The sequence below is a fragment of the Martes martes genome, assembly GCF_963455335.1.
Source record: "Martes martes genome assembly, chromosome: 10".
NCBI classification, from domain to species: Eukaryota; Metazoa; Chordata; class Mammalia; order Carnivora; family Mustelidae; genus Martes; species Martes martes.
The window spans coordinates 52,577,408-52,599,036 of record NC_137898.1 but is presented as its reverse complement, the minus strand read 5'-3'; the positions used below and the strand labels follow the sequence as shown (position 1 = coordinate 52,599,036).

Sequence of the window (21,629 nt, the reverse complement as noted above, 5' to 3'; positions counted from 1 at the left end):
TGTATGATGGCTTTTTGGATGTGTCAGCTGGGCTAAGCCACAGCCTTGGGTTATTCTGTTAAATGCCAGTCTAGGTGTTGCTGCAAAGGGATTTTGCAGATGTAATAGAAGTCCCTAATCTGTTAACTTTAGGTAAAGAAGATCATCCTGGATACCTTGGTTGGGCCTGACTTAATTAGTTGGAAAGGCCTTAAGAACAGCGCTGAGGGGGGCCTGGGTGGCTCAATCATTAAGTGTCTGCCTTCAGCTCAGGTCCTGATCCCAGCGTCCTGGGATCGAGTCCCTCATCAGTCTCCCTGCTCAGCAGGAAGCCTGCTTCTCCTCCTCCCATTACCCCTGCTTGTGTTTCCTCTCTCGCTGTGTCTCTCTGTCAAATAAATACATAAAATCTTAAAAAAAAAAAAAAAAAAAAAGAGCTGACACTTCCTTGGAGGAAGAAAAGCAAGTCTGCCCCGAGGGATAGTACCTTCAGCCTGTGCCTGTAGAGTTCCAGTGTCCTGTGACCTTTGCTTTCTGACTGCCTGCCAGATGGATTTAATTGCTTGGTCACCCCCCATTCAGCCGTATTAGTTTCTGGTGCATTCGTTTGCTAGCCCTGCTGTAACAAAGTATCACACACCAGATGGTTTAGAAGAACAGACATTTATTGGGTCATGTTCGGAAGGCTGTTGGTCTGAGATGGAAGTGTTGTCAGGATTGGTTCCTTCTGAGGCTGGTGATGGCGCCTCTCCCCCAGCGTCCGGTGGTTTGCTGGTGACCACTGGTGCTCCTTGTCTTGTAGACGATGTGTCACCCAGTCTCCACCTTCCTGTTCATTTGACTTTCTCTCTGTGTGGTTGTCTCTCTCCACATCCAAGTTTCCCCTTTTATAAGGACACCAGTCGTAGTGGGTTAAGGCCCACACTAAGGATTCCATTTTAATTGACTGATTGATTACCTCAGTAAAGACTTTTGCTCCAAATAAAGTCACATTCTGGGGTATGGAGGTTAGGATTCCAACATATCTTTTTGGGATTCTCTGGTTGAACCCTGGCTGATAGGCTCTGTGGGTATTTCTGAGTCACATTCCCCAAAACAGCTTACCAGAAGCACTGTGGTCTTTAGGTAGTACATTCCATGTCTCCAAAAACATCGACTCGTCCTCTGAGCTGGAGATGTTTAAATCTGAGTGTAAGCATACACAGTTGCTCAGATCATGCACACAGGGCCAGCATTTGGGACTTACCAGAAAATTATCATTGTTAGGGTTCTAGGGCATCTCAGTCAGCTGGACTATGGGTATTTTCACTGAAAAGTGCAGAATCTTTTTTTTAAAGATTTTATTTATTTATTTGACAGACAGAGATCTCAAGTAAGCAGAGAGGCAGGCAGAGAGAGAAAGGGGAGGAAGCAGGTTCCCTGCTGAGCAGAGAGCCTGATGTGGGGCTTGATCCCAGGATCCTGGGATCATGACCTGAGCCAAAGGCAGAGGCTTTAACCCACTGAGCCACCCAGGCACCCCAAAAGTACAATATTTTAACTGTAACCTGAATTTGCCAGAAGCAGCTGCTTGTCTAACAAGAATGAACAACTTGAGGGACGGACACCTGGCTTTGTAGGATTTGGGCAGAATGCTCATGGATGTGAGGACCTGGAGGGGAGTTGTGTTGTCTGTGTGCCTAAGGACTGCGGGTTGGTGAAGACATTTCACATTTCCAGGCCTCTGTCATGTGTTATACACTTGCTTGTGGCCACGCACACCTGATCTGATTAATCCTCCCTATATTCTAACAAGGCATGTATTCTTCTCCCAGGGTAAGGCGAAGAAAATGATTCTCAGATGACTCTCAGATCACACATCTAATAAGGACAGGCCATAATTCAGACATAGTGTCAGTCCTTGTTCTTTGTGGATTCCACATTTGCAAATTCACCCACTGCACAACATTTACTTCTAACTCAGAAGGACTGGTGTTTTCATGATCATTCAATGACATATGCAGAGCAGTGAAAAATTTGAGTCTCCCGAAGCACATGTCCCCAGGTGAGGTCAAACGAGGCGACGCTCTGCCTTCTTGGTTTAGCGCTTATCCTATAAGCAAGTGTCCTTTCCGTGGTCTTTTGAGTGCCATGGGGGGGTTGTTTGTTTGTTTGTTTTTGCATTTCTGAGCTTTTTGTTGGTGGTTTTGTGGTTTGAAATGGCCCTAAATGTAACACAGGTCTGAGGTGCCATCTGGCGTTCGTGAGTGCAAGGAGGCCGTGATGTGCTTTGTGGAGAAAATATGCCGGATAGACCAGCTTTGTTCTGGCCGAGCTATAGGGATCCTAGCTGTGAGTTCAGTGTGAATCAATCAAGGAGACATATTGAAGAAGGCGACTTCAAACAGAAACACCCATAAAACCAGAGCCTCCCAGGAACTTAACCCCATACGTCCCCTCAGAGCCGTGGTTCAGTCGTACTAATGTGGGATTCCCGGTGACTTTATAGAGCCAAGCTCCTGCCAATACCCAGAACCTGCTGTATCCACTCCTGTCCACAGAGGCGGCCCTTTCCTACCACATTATGAGGATGGGAACTGGGACCCAAGCACCGATGTCTCAGTCTTCTTACCTGTTTCAGGGATGAAAGACACTGTAGCCTGAAAGCCTTTGAAGGTCACATTTTCATCCGACTGGAAGCTGATGAGCATTACCCCAGAGGAGCTCAGCACGGGGTCAGGAGCAACAAAGCCACACAACCGAGCTGGAAAAGCCCAGCCCAGGCAAGGTGAGGTCCAGGGCCCAGCAGACAGACGTGGCATAGGAGAGAAAAAAAGGTTGTCCTTTAGGTAATAACTTTAGGAATAACTTTTTTGGTGGGTGTCCCAATTCGTTTTCAAAATAGAAGGGCAGTGTTCTTCTTTTTAATAGGTATTCAAGTCCAGCAATGTCTCAGTTCTGTTTGTCTCCCCCACACTCCCGCTGGGAACTGGTTTGAGCCACGGGGCATTTTTCAGTGGCGCTTGCCCCTCCTGACCCCTAGATGGCTCTTGGGTCCTCCCTCCCGCTCTTCTGGCCCCTGACCTGGGAGAAAGGGGAGGGGGCACAGGACAATGAAGGAAGCTGAAGCCACATCCTTTTTATTCCCAAAAAGGATTTGTCCAAAGAAACTGGGTCCAAAATGCAAACCAGGGGAGCCTCAGCTCCCGGGGGCACAGACCTATTTCCTCCTGCCCTTCCACATCCCTGTGCACGGTCACGTAGTCAGAAGTGCAGTCCCCACTTTCCTCTACTTCCAGACTCTGAAAGGAAAGCTGACAAGACTCTGTGTTACATCCAGAGCAAATTATATGAGCGAATGACCTGATTTTGGGTAAGCAGACAAATTTGGATTGCTCAACTTGCTTTGGGATGGGAATGGGGCTTTCATGAGTAGGTTAAATTACTTAGGAAAATAGGCTATAGTACAGACTGCTCCACTCCAGGCACATCTCAGCTACCAAATACGGGCCAGGCCGACACAAGGGTGGGGGAAAAGGACATCTGGGTGGCTCAGTTGGTTGAGCGGCTGCCTTTGGCTCAGGTCATGATCCAGGAGTCCTGGGATTAAGTCCTACATCAGGCTCCCTGCTCAGTGAGGAATCTGCTTCTCCCTCTGACTCTACCCCCTCTTGTATACTCTATCTCAAAAAAAAAAAAAAAAAAAAAAAAAAAAAAAAATATATATATATATATATATATATAAAGGGTGGGGAAAAGCGTAAATATTTGAGCTCCCTAGCCCCCTCCTACGAGGAGCAAACAAACAGTAAAGAACAATCTGAAAAATGTGCTAGCATCTGGGGCCTTCAATTGACTGAAGGGAGGAGCCGTGGAAGATAGGGCTGATGAGGTAGGAATTTAGATTTTAAACACACAGATGCTAGGGATTCAATGGAGCTTGAACACTTGGCAAGAGACACAGAGAGCTGTGTGGAGGGGACAACGTGGAGGTAAACGGTCACTAGTGGCAAATGTGGGCAAAGGGGAAGGAAAGGGTCAGAAACAGGGTTCATTCAAACATTTTGAAACCCTTACTGCGATGCTTTCTGGAAATAGGCTCTTTTCCCTCCAAATGGTCAGATGGTATGTACATAGTTACTACTTGTAGTCCTAATTTGCCAATTCCTCTTGGAGGGGTCCTGCAGGACGATGCTGTCACTGATCACTTCACTGATCAGTACACACGGATCGAATGGGTGGTCTTGAATCCCTTCTAGCTCTGACACGTTCAGATTTTCAATGACATTTTGTCTTCTTCCTCCTTCCAGAAATCCACTCATAGCTCAACTTCTTTGCTCCATCACTCATCACAAAGCTTCCCTTAATTCTGCTTCCTCCTGAAATTTTCTGTTTTGACTGTTTGGGTTCCAGAAGCTTTGAGAAAGAGGAGATCTACACGTTTCTTTCCTCTGTGTCTTCTCCTACTCATCAGTAAAACCTGCGAGATCTTATTCCTGCTCCGAACATCAGGCTGGCTTTTCCAGGTGCTTCCTCTCCCACCTGCCCTCCATCGCTCAACTGTCAACCCAAGTATTTTACCTTTTTGCTGGGGGATGAGCTGCTGCTCAGTAAATGTTAAAATGCTGAGTCCTCCTCCTTAAACTCACTTTCTGCGGGGAATCCAAACTGTGGGCCACACCTCTGCATGTTTGCTTGTTTTGTGTTCTAAACGAAAGCCTCCATTCTCTGGACTGTCCTAACTCCACACCTGCTCCTGAGCCTCAGGCTTCTGTTTGCCTTTTAAATATATGAGAAACTGGAGGTCTTGTCCATCCTTGCTCCTCCCCCTTTATTATCTACCTTTTCTCTCCTTCATATCCTCTCATGCTTTCAATGATCATTTTAAGAGAAAGAATTCTCAATCAAGGTCTATGTCGAGCCTCATCCTGATTGCAGTCTTACCTTCAAGCACCAGGTGGCGTCGTCTCTGCCGATGGCCCGCCTGGGCTTAATGAACAAACAAGTGGCCGCAAACGCTACTAACCAAATGCGGAGTAAACTCTGCCTCCTGACATTGAAAACTCTCTGTTCTTGGAGCTCAGCCTCACCTTCTACGGCCCCTCTGACACCTGCCCGTCCCTCAACCTGGTCTACACTGGCTCCTCCGTGCTTGCTCTGGTACCTATGCATGGAAAGCTTGATGTTTGGGGCTTTACTGGCATTGACTTTTGTTAGCCATTACTTACAAAGCGTTTTGTTAGCAGTTTACTGAATAAAGAAGAAATGCTTGTTTCTAGAAGGGACTAGAAAATGATTAAACCTGTTACCGGGTACAGACGAAAGACGCCCACCAACGGAAAGTAAAGCACGCTCTTGCCATCTAGTGGTAAATATGGGTAGTTACAGGGAGAATGGGCTGGTCTGTATTCAATGCCTGTAATAGGGAGCCTTGTATGGCCCGGACCAGGGATATAGCAGTGAATAAACCCGATTTAAAAACACACAGGCAACCCACAAAAACACGCACAAACACAACAAACCTCTTCCCTCGTGATTTCTATGGGGATGCCAGAGCAAAGTCAAGGGTAACCAGAGTCAGTACCTTAATTAGGTAGCGTTTGGGGGCTTGAAAAACCCAGTTACAGCTGGCCATGTCACTATAGTCTTCAGGATAGTGGAGACTCTGTATGAGGCCTTCTTCAAAAAGGACAGTAAAGGAACTGCAACCTGAATCTGAAACACAAGGGGAAACGTCCCAATGACGGCATGACTCAAGCAAAGAGGAATCCTCTCCATGCTCCCTCCTGTCTCCCACAAAATGACGCAGCCGCTGACCCTCTCAGGCAGAGCCAGCTTGAAGGAAGATATCTGTGAGCTGACTTTCCAGGACTCATTCAGCCCTCCCAGCTCATGTGCGACAAACACGAGTTAGCAGGACTGTGGAAGGAGCTCTCCCTGGCCTCAGGGTCCCCGCTCCTAATTCCTGCAGGGTCTCAGACCTCTCTAGATGGCCTGGATAGTGTGGGATAAAAGTAAGTGGTCTTACCAGGCAGGTAGTTTGGTTTCAGAGCTTTATAGGTGAGGTTAAACCCAGCTGCCTGATCTGTGGCATCAGAGATGAAATTCAGCCGTAGGGAGTTGGAGCCGACAAGAATGGACGAAGCGAGGCTCTTCCCACAGAACTTCCCTGCAACACAAGAAGCTAGAGTCTTGGTTCAGAGTCTAGAAAACACCACCCATTAGGGGACTCAAGGAGACCTGGACTTGTCATGGTAGGACTGGATTGTCTAAGCCAGGGTTTCTCAACCTTAGTACCACTGACATCCTTGAACTAGAACATTCTTGGTGTTCAGACTGTGTTGTGCATTATGGGAGGTTTCACAGCTCCCCTGGTCTCTGCTCGCCAGATGCCAGTAATACTCCATCTAGTCATGACGACCAGAAATGCTCTGAGACGTTGCCAAGTATCTCCTGGGGAGCAAAATCCCCTCCCGTCAGGAACCACAGAAATCTCCTCCACCTCTCTTTCTTGCCTTAGTGACATTTGCCCCTACGCATGGTTTCCCATTGGTACTTTCCTTCTTAGCTGGACGATGCAGTCCAGGTCATTTGCATGCCTAGGAAAGGAACATTCTCCCTGTGATGTGTCTGTATTTTACCCCTGAGGGGCTCCAGGCATGGCACATGAATCTAGGAAGGCCACTTCCACGGAAAGCAGATGCAGCAAATGAACTGGCTCAGCTTCAGTCCCTTTCCACTGTCCATCCCACGTCTCAGACTTGGCAGATGGGCAGCGTGGTGTTTAGAAATGCCTCGGGGCCAGACGTACGGCATGCCGGCCCCATGAAGCCCTCCCAGCACAAGCGTCCATTGGACAACGCGAAAATCTGCTCACCGATAAGTCTGTCGTCTGTGGAAGAGATGGAGAGGTAACTGTGGTGACAAGACTCTGCATCCAAGTGGGAAACACCGAGCAGCACATGCATTTTCTCTGGGGCCAGCAGGGTCCAGACACACGGTCTGCAGACAGATCCATGAAGAGTGTCATTTCTAGAGAGAAGGTGGCTGTCACGGTCCAGTGAAAGGGCACAGTCAGACTGGAGGCGGCAGTTGGGGGAGGGATGGCAGGGGGCTACTTACTGCTGGCTCTCATAATACAGGAAGGGGCTTTCCGGGAAGTGCAGCTCGCCCTCAGACTCACGGAGCACAGGACCCTGCTCGTTGCATGGGGCTGGGAGAGAGAGCCGTGAGAAGCAGGGTGACAGTGGGGGCTAGCCTTCCAGAACCCGTGCAGACATTGGCACTGCCTGGTTCTTCGATGCATATGCTTCCTCTTTTGTGAAATCTTTCCCTGCCGTGGCTTCTGCCATGCCTTATTCCTTCTGGTCTTTTTAGATCCTGCTTAACCTTCAGATTTGATGATTTCTTCTCCTTCACTATTCTTTCTCTGGCATCATAACTCGATTCTGTACATACATGTATTTCCCAGGTTCTTTCCTTTGCTTTCATCTCTCTCTACACAAGCCCTCTGATGGGTCTCATTCCTACCCCGAGTTTCAGCCATTATTCTACTTTCCTGAGCTTCAGATGTGGTTTTTCAACCATCTCCTAGATATCCTCTTAACTTGCTACAAATGGTCTGCAAATCTGCTTCCCCTTCTGATTAGATTACTTTAAAAAAAGAGAGATTTTTTTTATTTTAGAGAGACAGTGTGTGTGAGCAGGGGGAGGGGTAGAGGGAGCGAGAGAGAAACTCAAGTGGATTCCAACTCTGAGATTACCCCCTGAGCTGAAATCAAGAGTTGATGCTCAACCAGGTGGAACCGCCCAAGTGCCTCCTCATTAGATTACCTCTTTTTTTATTTTTAAAGATTTGATTTATTTATTTGACAGACAGAGATCACAAGTAGGCAGAGAGCTAGGCAGAGAGAGAGGGGGAAGCAGGCTACCTGCTGAGCAGAGAGCCCAATGCAGGGCTTGATCCCAGGACCCTCGGATCATGACCTGAGCCGAAGGCAGAGGCTTAACCCACTGAGCCACCCAGGTGCCCCCTGATTAGATTACTTTCATATGCCCTTTGCTTTATCCCTCATGCTCGAAACTTTGGTACCATCCTTGGTTCCTCCCTGTCTCTCCTCACCCTTCAACGAAGTGACTACCAGGTTCCCCTTCCTCTTGTTTCTATTCCCATCTTTCATCCTCTGGCCCTTGCCCTAGGTCTCTGGCACCCGTGTGTCATCTCAGAAGGCCCAGCCATCCTGCCCCCTACCTGCTGTTCTTGTACCACCAGCGTATTGCCCTGATCTAGTTCTCTAATTCCTCAACTTCCTATTGCTGAGTAAATCCAGACTTTTTTGACAGGCATCGAAAGTTTCCACCACTTGGTCTCAATTTGTTTTCGAATCTCCGTCATCGAACCCCATCACACACACCCCCACTTCCGCTGCTCTGACTGAGGCACTGGTGTCTTTTACCCCCTACATTTGCAGATCTTCGTCCTTTAGTATTGTCTTTCCACAAAGATGATTCCTTGAGCTGCAATATTTTTCTTTATGTGTATCCTGTTTCCACCTAACAATATTCTACTTGTTCTTTGTGGGGTGTTTCGTTTTGTTTTGTTTGCTTGTGTATGATTTAGCTTAAAAGGTGTCTGTGCTCCAAAGCCACCTCTGGCTTTTATCCCCAGCCACTCACTCCTCTAGTTCTCGGGGTACTTCCCCCTCCATGGTTCTTTGTAGGTGGTTCCACAGACTCACAGAACCACTGAAGATTTGAGCTAAAGCTGCCTTAGAGACACTCTGGTCCAGAGTCTTCTCTTGATGGATGAGGAAACTGAGGTCCAGAGGTAGGAAGGAGCTTTCCCAAAGTTACAGAGCAGATTTATTGCAGACTTGCCACGTAACCCTGGGGGAGACTCTCCTGTATCCATGTGGACACTTTCCAGGTAAGGTGTGTAGCTCACTGGGCACACCTGCACCACCTCACTTCCCTGCCCCAGAGCCCCTGATGCAAAGCTAGGATCTGGCAAATGTTTGCTGAGTTGAGATGCAGCTCTCAAGAAGTGAAATGGGAGGGAACCAAGGCTCCTTCTGGGCGATGACCTGCCCCAACTGGCAGGGAATGACTGTGAGTGCCCCGAGTGTGGGTAGCTTTATACCCAGTGAGCAGAGAGAGCTCTAGCAAAGACTTTTGATTATAAAGGGAGCCTATATTCAGAAATACTAGATATTACCTCCTGCTCCTCGTGGAGCAGGTTGTGAGCGATACCCACCTCTGGAGCTCTTTCTCCGCTTCCCTAGGGACGAAAAAGAGAGATGCTGGTCAGGGTCTGTGTGTGGTATCCTGCACAGCATTTCAAGAAGTTATCAAAATGCCTGGCTCCAAAGTACAGGCATTTTTAAGTCAATATGCAACTGAAGAAAATCTAGTCTGCAGAAAAAACAGAAGGGGTGATTTGACAAAGCAGGACAGTGGCCTTGGTGTTTTAATGAAATTTCGCTCTGTTTATTAAGTGTGCTGATTAAAAAACAGGCCACGATTAGCTTGGAGGTTATACAGAGCAAGAGGTTCTCTGGTCTACTTCTCTCCTTGTTCATGAGAAGGGAGGCTGGAGATGGAAATAAGTGACCCAGAACCATGAGAGAGTTGCTGGTGGACCTACAACCGGAGGGCTTGGAAGCCCGCCATAGGACCATACCCTTGAAAACAGACCCAAGTTCTTACTGAATGAATTTGCATTAACTCCTTTGGGACAGAATAGAAGCCCTATTGATGCTGAAAGCTACCATTTAGAAAACAATGAAGTTGGCTTTGGAGGCAGAAAGGAAGTTTCAGTTAACTCCCTGGTCAGTCTAGTAGAAGGGTGTATACAGACCCTGACCTTCTCAGACTCATGGAACCCAGATCTGTGCCAGGCCTTCTCAACCATGGCATTACTCACATTTTGGACTGGATCGTTCTCTGTCATGAGTGCCATTCTGTGCGTTGTGGACACTTAGCAACAGCCCTAGCTCCTACCTATCAGATGCCAGTGGCACCCCTCCCCCCATGGTGACAACCCAAAATGTCTCCATTGTCCTCTGGGACGCCAGAATTTCCACTGGTTCATTGCTTGCTAAATCTTGCTAGCACAGTTGAGAAGTGATGGAAAACACATCACCAACTGATAGTTTCAACTAAAGGCAAATTTGACTAAGCCTAGGATGGACGGATTCGTGTTTCTTTGAATAAGTGTCTGCTACACTGTGCACTATATTCTACCCGTTTTAAATCTTGTAAACATCACGGTTCTTACATGCCGCACTAAGTGCAGAAGCAGGGCCTGTCTGTTCAGTGGTCCTGACTTGCCTGGTCTGCTGACCTTCTCACCAGCCCCGGGCTTCCCGACCTCCTGTGCTGGCGTTATTACCCGTTCGGATGTGTTTGTGGATCCAGGGAAGCACTTTTCTAAGATCTGTGAAGATCCCAGGGGATCCTTGGTCATCTTTCCGCATGTTGTTCCTCCAGCCACGGCCACAGCCTAAACCCCAGGAAGTCACACCGGCCAGAGTCCAAGTCCCCTCCTTGTTCCGGCACATGAGGGAGCCTCCGGAATCTCCCTGGAAGGGGGAAAAGCCTCTCTTATCATCACTGTCCGGTCTGTGCTCACTCTTTCCCCTACAAAGATGCTAGATGAAGATCAATGATACCTCCTCACTTCTAATGATTAGGGCTCAGGGGCCCAGGAGAATAGCCAAGCACAATTCACATTAAATCCTCAAATATCCCTGGAGCCCACCAGTTCCCCCTCTTTCTTCCCCATCCTCGGGGGATGTTTGTTTCATCAAACATCAGACTTTCTTCCTACTCCTGTCTCATCCTACAGACTCAGAAAAGCCTTGCCCAGTGGTAAAACTGACCTCAGATCTTGCTCAGCAAGAGGAATGGAAAGGAAAGTCCCCATTATCCACAGATTAGAAACCTCTAAAAGGGAAAAAGCCAGCCAGCCTTCAGGGATACAGAACCCCAAGCTCATGTTGGCATTATCTCTTATTATCTGGTCTTTTGGGAAAAATAGAAGACCTCCTCTGAGTCCACACTCCCTGGTAAAAACAGGTTGTATAAACTGTTCCTTATTTTGACTTGACTTCCCTTGTCGCTCCTTACCCTTCTTTCTAGAGTCCAGTGTTACTTACAGCCTCCTTTTATCCTGTCCCCTGATGACAAAGCTGAGGGAAGCCCTTCCTGGGACATTTCCACTCCCACCTACCTGACAGGCATCTCCCCCACCATCTGGGAAACCTGTGCAGAGAAAGGTCCGCCCACTGACAGGTTTCTTTAGGGTTAACAGAGCTGCCATACACTCGTCCTGGGTCAAAATAGGCAGGTTGACTTCCTGTAAGACTTGCGAGAGAACGCCATCTAGAAAACACAGAGGTGAGAGGACCAGCAAGGCACCCTCGCCCTTCCTGAGTTGAAGATGCCCCATGCAGGTTTGTATCCTTCGGAAAGACCTGAAATTCTAAGGACAGTGGACACTCTCTTTTAAAATGTTTACACAATTGTTGTTTAGAAAATAGATGAAAACTGTATTTTCTGATTACCCACCGGAAAGTTCTAACATCTGATTAAGAGAAGTGGCATAGAAGTGCTTACCTTCAGCCGAGTGGCCCCAGCCTGCAGTTGTACAAATAAATCCAGCCTCAAATCGTTCCTTCGGCTCTGGAAGACACATAGGCCCCACAAACTGGCCTGAAGAGAAAGAGCAGGCAGGGCTTGTCGCATCCACAAAGGACAGGGCACCGTAAGCCACTCGCCAATTGACATCTAGGTGGTTCCCCAAAGATCTCGTGAGAGTTGTGTTATCTGTGCCTTACACCTCCAGGGGTCACTTGTCACACAAAGACAGACTCTCTCCTGACTCCACATAATCCTATATCTGAAGCCACAAACAAAAAGGATTTCACAGGGGTGCCTGGGTGGCTCAGTGGGTTGAGCCTCTGCCTTTGACTCAGGTCATGATCTCAGGGTCCTGAGATCAAGCCCTGGGTCGGGCTCTCTGTTCAGCAGGGAGCCTGGTTCCCCCTCTCTTTCTGCTTGCCTCTCTGCCTACTTGTGATCTCTGTCTGTCAAATAAATAAATAAAATCTTTTAAAAATTAAAAAAAAAAAAAAAAGGATTTCACATAGGGGACCCTCCACCCCAAATCCCTGTCTTGAAGTGCATGACCCAGAACTGTTGGATATAACGTTACATAACATACGTTGTAGGGAATGTGTTATGGAGCAGAAGTTATAGGGTACACGGGATAGATGATACACAGTGAGCCTCAAATGTTTACCGAAATGGAAGGCACCATCCATCTTCAAAAGAGCAATGTCATAGTCCATTGGCTTCTTGATGGAGAAATAGGGGTGTATGATGATGGTTTCGATGGTGAGGGTTTGCTCCCCTGGCTCTATATGGCTCAAGTCATATTCTCCAGCAGTGACATTCAAAGTTGTTGCACTATTTCTATGAATAGGAAGCAGTAAAATGGATAAATTTCATTTAGCCTCTGAGAACTCTTGTAATGGTTGACAGTCTGGCCTCTTTAAAATGACATGGATGGATAATGTGGATGTGAGGATGCTGAACAGAGAAAGTGAGAATGATTCCATCACTACTAATAAAAATGCGAAGGTTCCCAATTTAAGTGGCGGGCTAATCAAGATTGGCCTCAAATGGAACCAAGAATATGATAAATCAAATACTTTGCAGTGTTATCCATAAAACATCTGAAAATGCACATATATTGTAACTCAGGGGTCACTCAGCTATAATGGATTTTATTCAGCTACCCTAGGTGGTTGGCCAGGTCTCAGTATCAGTGATTCTCTGAGAATGATTTGTGATCCCTCCTAAGTAGGCTACTTTAGTGTCAGAGATCTAATGCTTAATGTATATTATGAAAAACATAATGGCCTCATAACTCTAATATGTCAGAGATCATGCACACTCAAGGCTTGGGACTGATTAAAACAATGAGAGGTAGGGATCTTCTCCTTACCTACTTTACCTTTGTAATATAGAAATGTGCTGTGAGATGGGAAAGACCACTCTATTTCCCTTCATCCTGTAGCAAAGTTATCTGAAAGGAACTTGGTAGGATGCATTGAGGTGGATTAAGAACTTGGAGTTTACTCTCTTTGGGGACCGACCCTTCATTCCCCAAAGTGATGATTTTATACAGAACTAGAAAGGGCATCCTTTTTTGTTGGTATATTTCCCTGACTATTGGCTACATTGGGTACCTAACCTAATACACAGCATCTCCTTAGCCTAATCCCTTGGCACACTGCAGTGAAATTATCAGCTGACTCTTCTATGGACTGTTAACTCTCTGCAGGGGGCAGGAATGACATCTTACTTATCTTTGTATCTTTGGCACCTACCAAAGTGTCTAGCACCAAGTAAATACCCAGGGAATGTTTGCAGACTTGAGATGAAAGAGGGCAAATATGGAACATGATCTTGATTGCAGCCTAGTGACTATCAAGAACACTAACAGTAGAATGTTTAGAGCACACAGGAAATTGGATAAAGGATGCAAGTTGTTAGATTGAAGCCCAGCAAGGCAGGACCAGTAGGAAAGCAGGCGTGGGAGCCTACTTCTCATTTTACTGGCCTCCCTGTGTTTTCTTTTATCATTTTTTTCTCCAAATTTTTATCTAAATTCTAGTTAGCTAACATAGAGTATAATATTGGTTTCAGGAGTAGAATTCAGTTCTTTTATCAATTTTTTAAAGATGTATAATGAAACAGATTTTTTTCACTGAAATTTAAGAGAGAATTTTCACAAGTGTATCTTTGTCACACTCGTTTTCACTTAGATATTATTCTTTAATTACTTCCAGTCATATTTAAGTAAACAAAATATTCTACTCCTGCAAACAAAGTATGTTTTCTATTGAGTTGAGAATCCTTTGGTCATGTCACTGAGCCCTGTTTGTGTTATGCATTTCTGTTATGTTCCTGTGCTAAAGTATACATCACACATTTTCATGTTTTAATAGAGTTATTGCTGCTGACTGCAAAGGAGACAGAGGGTAGTCTGGCATGCATCCATGAGCTAGGCCTTCCCTACCTGTTTGCAACGCAGTGAGCAGCCGTGATCACCCACTGTGCAGAGATGATGGTCCCACCACAGATGTGCTTCTGCCTTCGTTTCAGGGACACCTGAATTGCAAAGAGCCTAAGTGGGAGCAAGTAAATGCCTTGGGACCACCCTCCCCCCCGCCAAACCTGGAAACTGAACATATTCTGGAAAATAGACCCAGATATCTTACAAATAATTAGAAATTGTGGACTGTGAAGGAGTAAAACCCATCCCATGACAGCGCAGAAGGAAGAGCTGTGTGGGAACCAAAACATTCCCAACCCCGGTCTGTAGGAGAGGTGGTTAATTTGAGACGGTTGGCTATGAGGGTTTAATAGAGTTGATAGTAAAAACTGTTGGTATTTATTTATTTTCATAAAACTATTGACCCAGACTGTATGCTAGCAATATAAACAATTTCTCTGAATGAAGAGAAAGAAAGGGAAGTATAAGATATAGCAGAGTCCAGAAAAACAGGTTTGGGAGAAAAACAGCAGAAGCCTGAGGAAATCTTTCCACACATGCTCCAATTCCTCGAAGCCTCTTAGAGAAATAGTACCTATAATTTTCTCAGGCTCTTAACTATTTGACCTCTGCTTCAAGCCTATTTTTAATCTGCTTCTACCAATTACTTTCTTTTTTACTTTTTTTTTAAAGATTTTATTTATTTATTTGACAGAGAGAGAGAAAGAGAGAGAGAGAGAACAGCAGGGGGATTGTCGGGCAGAGGGAGAGGGAGAAGCAGACGCTCCACTGAGCAGGGAGCCCACATGCGCCTCAATCCCAGGACCCCGGGATCAGAGCCTGAGCCGAAGGCAGCCGCCCAACCAACTGAGCTACCCAGGTGTCCCTACCAATTACTTTCTATCTCTGGTTTATCCTGTTCATTATATTTGACTCTAAAATGCTTTCAAGGTACAAGTAAATGCTTTCGATTCCCTTGTCAGAATTAGAAAAGAAGACATTTATTAGAATTGTCACTTTTTGACCAAAAATTATTCAATGAACAATTGAAAAAAATTTAATAAAGAGAAAAAGTAAGTAAAAGTAAAATTACTGACTCCGACTTGAATATGAACTTCTAAATTGATTAGTCAACCAGTTGACCAAATAAGCAACTGATCAATTAATTCTTCAACCAAGTAATTAATTCATCAGTCAATCAAATAGCAATGACTCAACCACTGAGTCAAACTACTAAACATAAATTCAATCAACCAGCCATTACTAAATATCCACTGACCAAAAATTAATGTGACTGATTTAAAGTAAAAGTAAGGAGCTATTATTCACAAAATTAAGAGTCAAGAAAACAACTTGGCTCTCAGGATACAGAAAGTTGGGAGAATTTAAAAGACAGTAAATGGGACCACCATAGGCTAGGGAGAGATGCACAAAGGCATTCTGATGACATGTGAAGACCAGGAGGTTAGATTGAGAGAAAATTCTTAGGATATCAGCTTCTAAGGAGGCAGTATTCTTCACGATTGCCTAAGAGGTCCTATGGTACAGGTATAAACCTCCAAACAGAAAGTAGATGTATGGATATGACACCTTTGACTTTCCTGGTCATCTTTAACTATAATGAGGTTATTATATTTGTTGAATCAGAGAACTGTTTTTTGTTGTTGTTGTTGTAAATTTAAGAGTTTTTTAGTTTATTGAAGTGGGATTTTTGTCTTAAGGGCTGAAAGTTTGGGGTGGCATTTCCAGTTTGGGCGGCAAGTCAAAAGTGCATGTAACTATCCTGAGTATATGTTTTCTGGAACTCAATGGAGGGACATCATGAGGGACTTGGATCCTGGCACACTCATGAGATCTCTGCTGATGAGTTAGGCAGAAAGGGGTATACTAATGAGTAACATGTGTTTCTGGGGCATCCATTCCTGAGAAAGCTCATAGTCTACCCACCAGAGAATGTTCCCTGAGACTCACCTGCCAGGGGTAGGAACCCTTTTCTACTTTGCTTCCCCCAACAATGCGACTGAAAATGCTAAGGTAATTCCAAGGCTGTGCCTTCACCAAACTCCGCCCACAAGTGGGAGCTGGGAATGAGAGAAGACAAAAATTTAGTAATTAGGTAGCTCCTAGAACTGAGGGATACAGGAAACTTTCCTGAGCACAAAAAACCCTGCAGGACGTGGCACATGTGAAAAGATTACAATACAGCTTTGTGTTAACTATGGGATTTGCTGTGATTTGTAGAACATGGGTTCGTTTGGCTTTTGTGACGAAGAACAGGCATATCACAAAGTCTTTCTACTTTTCCAATATAAAGATTAAGAGCCTCAGAGGTAGATCTCCACTGGGTCAGCAGGAATGTAGCCCCTTTAATTCTGAGCCATCCGGTCCCTTAGGGGCTTCTCTCTGTATTTTTATGGCATTTATCATGTGCCTTTGTGGTTATTTCTGTGTCTTTCCACCCAACTAGACTGTGGGCTTCTCAGAGATAGGAACTTAATCCCAGAAATATCTAAATTCAAAATATCAAGAACAGTCCATGATGCATAAAAGCTGCTCGGTTAATCGGTGAAGCAGGTGATGCCACACTCCGCCTTGGACTGTGACTGTGTGTCCATCTTCTCTGCTCCGCCCAGAGGACTGAATCTGAGGCCATGGTCCATGCTACCCGGCACACGGTCAGATATTCATTCTCTGTGGAAGTAGAAAGTGGCAGGTTGCTCAAGAACAGTGGAGTGGAGAGAAGACCGTGCCTTGACTCACACACCAGGCCTGTACTTGGCCAGGCAACGGGCCTCTCCTTTTTGTGGAGAGGACTCTATCCCTGAAGCAGTTGCTTTTACTTATTTAACCTCAGTGGTTTTTTTGACTCCTCAACTAGCAGATGAGCTGGATTAAAGATGTTTAGGACTGCCTGGTAATTCGAGGATGGCACCCCTTCTGTCCCTTCTGCAGATCATTCTTTTCAACCAGTCTTCAAGGAGGGCCTAGAAATCCCTGCCTCATGATCACCCACTTCTTGACCTAGCTGGATCCTCTCATCCTTATCCCTCAGCTTAGGCATCACCTCAACTGAGAAGTCTTCCTTGATTTCCTCAGGCTGGTTAAGTGTCTCTCCTGTACTGTGTAGTGCTCCTTCCTCCCTGCTTTTATAGCTTGTGCCATGCAGCATTGTGATAATGAGTAGTTTGTCTGCCTCTATACTACACAAGGGGAAAAAATACCTTATGTTTTATTCATCTCTGTATTTCCAAGGTTTTGGATAATTCCTAGCATATAGTAGACACTTAGAAAAGTTGGACGGATGAACGATTTTTTTTTTTTTTTGAGAACATACCCTGGAGAGCATAGCTATTTAGATTCATATGTTAAAATACACAAAGCTCTTACAAATAACTTCTCATTTAATCCTCCTTCTTTGCCTCTGAATCAAACACTGTTGCCCCTGCACTACAGATGAGAAAATGAAGAATCGAAGAAACGCACAGCTAATGAACGGCAAAGGATGGATATGACACTGGGCCTTTTGATGGAATCAAAAGCTTATTTTCTAGCAGTTTCAGTTGAATGAATCATAAATAAATTAGACACAAAACTTACAATTTCCCAAACTCATTGAAGCAAAAATAGAAAACAGGATGGTTCTTGGGGCCGACACAACTCCTACTACGGAGAAGCCTGCCAAGGACTGTTCTCACCTTATGTTACTTGAGGGAAAAAAAGACCATTCATAATACACCACAGTAAACATACTGCATATTTCCCAGTAAGATCATTTTCCAAAAGATGACAAATGCTTTCAAATATATGTTGATTTCCAGACTTTGCTCATGCAAAAGAATTGTGTAATGTGTCCTCATGAGTGAATAACCCCAATTTTCTCCAGATCAATGCCATCTGTGCAAGTTGTTCATTCCATGAACGTTTTATGCAGTTTCACATGCCGATTGCAGGAGACAAGTCCAAAATAATTACATGAAAAACAGATCCCCAAAATATGTCTGCTTCTGTTTTCCCAAAGGCACATTGAAGAGAGTAACGATGCCCGTTGCCGATAAATGTTATTCCTTCTGATGAAGGTAGTTACAGAGTTCATTTGGAACTTACCTTTGGGGAGAGGGAGACTTGCAGGTTTACCTTGTTCCAAACAGAGCATTCCAAGTAGTAAAAACAGCTTATTCTTGTTCAGAGGCATTTTGAGACTCGGAGTTTTTCCTAGAACTTTTAGACTAAAGAAAAAACCACATAGAAAACCTGTGAGACTGGTAAGAAGCCGATTTAAAAGAAAGTCATTTATTAACTAAGACTTGAGTCTTTCAACCATGTCCATATGATGTTTCTGAATGCGGTTTCTTGCGAAAATCTCTGCAAAACGGGGGAGTCAACCACAGAAGCATAATCTTGATTGAGCAATATTACATGTCCCATTACACCCACATCAGTATGTTGCTTCCCTCAAAGTATATTGGCTAGCCAAGTAGTTGGTGTCTAAAGTTTCATCTGCAAATATTACTTGCCTCTTAGTACATAGGTTACCACTGTCTGCAAGAGGACTGAATATCAAAGTTGTCCTTGTTTACAAGGTTATACTGCATGCTTGCCAACAACCCATCAGAATATGGGAAAACATTTTTGTTTCTCTTATTTTCCAATTGTAAATGGGTGGTTATAGCCATGTGTTAGGGAAGGAGAGGGGAGGAGAAGGAAGAATTTGATAGCACACTCAGGAAATCAAGCTATCAGATAATCATTTAGGATACTGTCTATAGGGGCATTTGCGAATCTACATTTTCTCATCATTTTTCTTATATTTATAGAAGGCAAACACTAAATCCCCTTCACCTCTACACTTGGTAGACAACGTGACACAGGGAGGTGGCTCTGATTATGTGTGAGTCTTTCCCTTCTTTGGCTGAGTTCTTGGCACATGGTCAGTGTGGGAGAAACATGTGTGGATTCACGAATGCCATCTATGCCCACAGAGGAACATGAGATTTTTCTGCCAACTTTTCAAATTATCTGCCCAAAAGAGCAAATGTCAAACCAGAAGCCTTTAACTTCCTTGTGACAACTTTTGTCCTTGTACAAAATAAATCGGTAAAAATACATCACGTGCAGGGGCACCTTGGTGGCACAGTGGGTTAAGCATCTGACTCTTGGTTTCGACTCAGGTCATGATCACGGGGTCATGAGATTGAGCCCCATGAGCTCTAAATAGAGGGGGCAGTCTGCTTGGGACTCTCTCTTCCTCTGCCCCTCCCCCTGCTCATGCTCTCTCTCTCTCTCATATAAATAAATAAATCTTTAGAAAATACATTGCATGCAAATAAAATAAATGCAGAACAAAAAAGGAAGGACATGCAAACCTCCAACTGAGGCATTTTCACAAATACTCTAATCTTGAAGCTGGAAAATTTTGGCCATTGGTTTGGGGACTTGTATCAACCATAAGAGGTAATCAATCAAAGTCTAAACAAAAATCAAAATCTCCATCTTTTTTTTGACAACAAGGGATCTTGCAGTTCCTATTATATTTTATCAATCACTTTCCAGGGCACTTTTACTAGGAATATGGCCTTCTTGACTTTAAGTCATTATATTTTGTCTGTTCATTGTGTACTACTCATGTAAAAGTTGCAGGAAGACTTAGATTTGCCTGGGAGGCACCAGGGTTGATGAGCCCCAAATAGGTATGGAGGCTCCCCTACACCTCAGAGCCTTTTGAGCTTTCAACCTCCTGTCAATTTCTAGCATCACAGAATAAAAAAAATTGACTCTAAAATGAAAAATGATGAGATCTCCCTTGCCCATGAGAGTGGCGCACACAGAAATGTCATGGACTCTTGCTTTTTCCTTCAATTCAGGAGAAGACTTTTAAGTTCTCGTATCCATATATTCAACACATATCACAATTATCAGTGTTAGCAACAGATTGTTTCCCAACGTGAACCTGGCTGTTAAAAGTTTTTAATCCAATCTCTTGAAAGTGTAAACTCTGACCCCTTGCTGCTAAAATTTTTATCTTTAGGGAGATGGTGTCAGGTCCGGAATACTAAATTTCTATAAAGCTCGGTCCCTAAGCCTCCTGGCGTTCCAGGGATTATAATAACTGCACATTGTAGTTACCTGCAGAAAGGGATACACTGAGGTATTGCTTGGCCTGGTAGTATAAAATCAATTTTTTAACCATGATACTGTGGTTTCCTTCTTCTGGAAGGAAAAAATATCTCTCTTCGGAATTTTAGGACAAAATCTGTACCACATATGCCTTTGGGGTTCAGATTTTACTGTGTTCCTCTTCTGTAGACCTTCAAGTTAAGAAAACAGCACCACAGTTTATCCTGAGCCAGTGATACAAAAGAGAGCTAGCGGAAATAGAAAACGAAACTTATTTGGGCAGAGTACTATCAACCCAGCCTAGATAAGAGTAACACAGACCAGCCCCACTAAAAAAAGATGTGCTCAAAATTTGAAATTATAAAAGAGCAAACGCAAAAACAGAAAAAAATAAGAGTATGTGCAGACACATCACAGAGCAGATTTATACCATCAAGAACTTCAGGTAATAGAATGATCTAACAGACATTATAAAATATTGGTTAATATTTTTGAAGGAATAGAATAAGAAACCTCAGAAGGGTTTTTGTTTTAGAAAAGAGCATAGAAATTTGAAAAAAAAATAAACAAAAAACAAAGAAACAGTCTAGAAATCAAAAATGTACTCAGAAGGGGCACCTGGGTGGCTCAGTGGTTAAGCCTCTGTCTTTGGCTCAGGTCATGATCTCAGGGTCCTGGGCCCCACATAGGGATCTCTGCTCAGCAGGGAGCCTGCTTTCCCCTCTCTCTCTGCCTGCTTCTCTGCCTACTTGTGATCTCTGTCAAACAAATAAATAAAATCTTTTAAAGAAGTGTACTCAGAAAAAAAGAGATTAAACAGCAGATTATACATAACTGAAGAAAGAATTAATTAGCTGGAATATAGCTCTTAGGAATTGCCCAGAATATCTCTCTCTCTCTCTCTCTCTCTCTCACACACACACACATTTTTATATATACACATACAGATACAAAGAATGAAGAAGTACAATTTGGCAGTATATATCGAATTTAAATTGGGCAAAGCTTTTGACCCAGTAATTCCACTTCTTAGAGTACATCCAAGAGAACTGGTGTATAAGCACAATGAAGCATTTACAGAGTATAGCTAAATAAATACTAATTAAATACTTGAATACCATGAATCTTTACAGAGAGTGAAGGAGATTAATACATACTCACAAGGAATTTTTTGAGTACAGGAAAGCAATTTCAGAACAATACAAACAGTAACATCGCTTATGAAAAACCATATGGAAATCAGGAACAAGAAAGAGATTCTTGGTTATCCAAGGCAGGATGGGGATAGAGATAAATATGAGGTAGGGAGGGGAAGAAGTATCTTCAGTGATTTCATTTCTGTCTATTTCAGGAGTCTGGGGATTTGGTGGGGGCATCTATGGGATAAGTGGGAAATGCCAATGCTGAAATAGATCATAGGTCAGTTTCACACAGAGAAAAGCACCCTGGCTTTTGTTGCAGCTCCCTGAGGTATGACTAACCATGAACTACAGGA

At 44.3% G+C, this 21,629-nt stretch overlaps 1 protein-coding gene across 1 annotated transcript in view; it reads right to left on the bottom strand.

Moving 5' to 3' along the window:
- OVCH2 (ovochymase 2) overlaps positions 1 to 18,212 on the bottom strand; it is a gene marked incomplete at both ends in the record, with an annotated part of 30,182 nt that extends 11,970 nt beyond the window's left edge. The window contains 14 exons of the mRNA XM_080816298.1: positions 1,084 to 1,164; positions 2,591 to 2,722; positions 3,179 to 3,272; positions 5,543 to 5,673; positions 5,987 to 6,127; positions 6,836 to 6,960; positions 7,081 to 7,171; positions 10,349 to 10,538; positions 11,189 to 11,340; positions 11,575 to 11,670; positions 12,260 to 12,432; positions 14,045 to 14,136; positions 15,992 to 16,101; positions 18,125 to 18,212. Of these exons, the coding sequence (XP_080672424.1) occupies positions 1,084 to 1,164; positions 2,591 to 2,722; positions 3,179 to 3,272; positions 5,543 to 5,673; positions 5,987 to 6,127; positions 6,836 to 6,960; positions 7,081 to 7,171; positions 10,349 to 10,538; positions 11,189 to 11,340; positions 11,575 to 11,670; positions 12,260 to 12,432; positions 14,045 to 14,136; positions 15,992 to 16,101; positions 18,125 to 18,212 (1,696 nt within the window). The remainder of the gene's footprint in view (positions 1 to 1,083; positions 1,165 to 2,590; positions 2,723 to 3,178; positions 3,273 to 5,542; positions 5,674 to 5,986; positions 6,128 to 6,835; positions 6,961 to 7,080; positions 7,172 to 10,348; positions 10,539 to 11,188; positions 11,341 to 11,574; positions 11,671 to 12,259; positions 12,433 to 14,044; positions 14,137 to 15,991; positions 16,102 to 18,124) is intronic.
- Between the last annotated feature and the right edge of the window lie 3,417 nt (positions 18,213 to 21,629).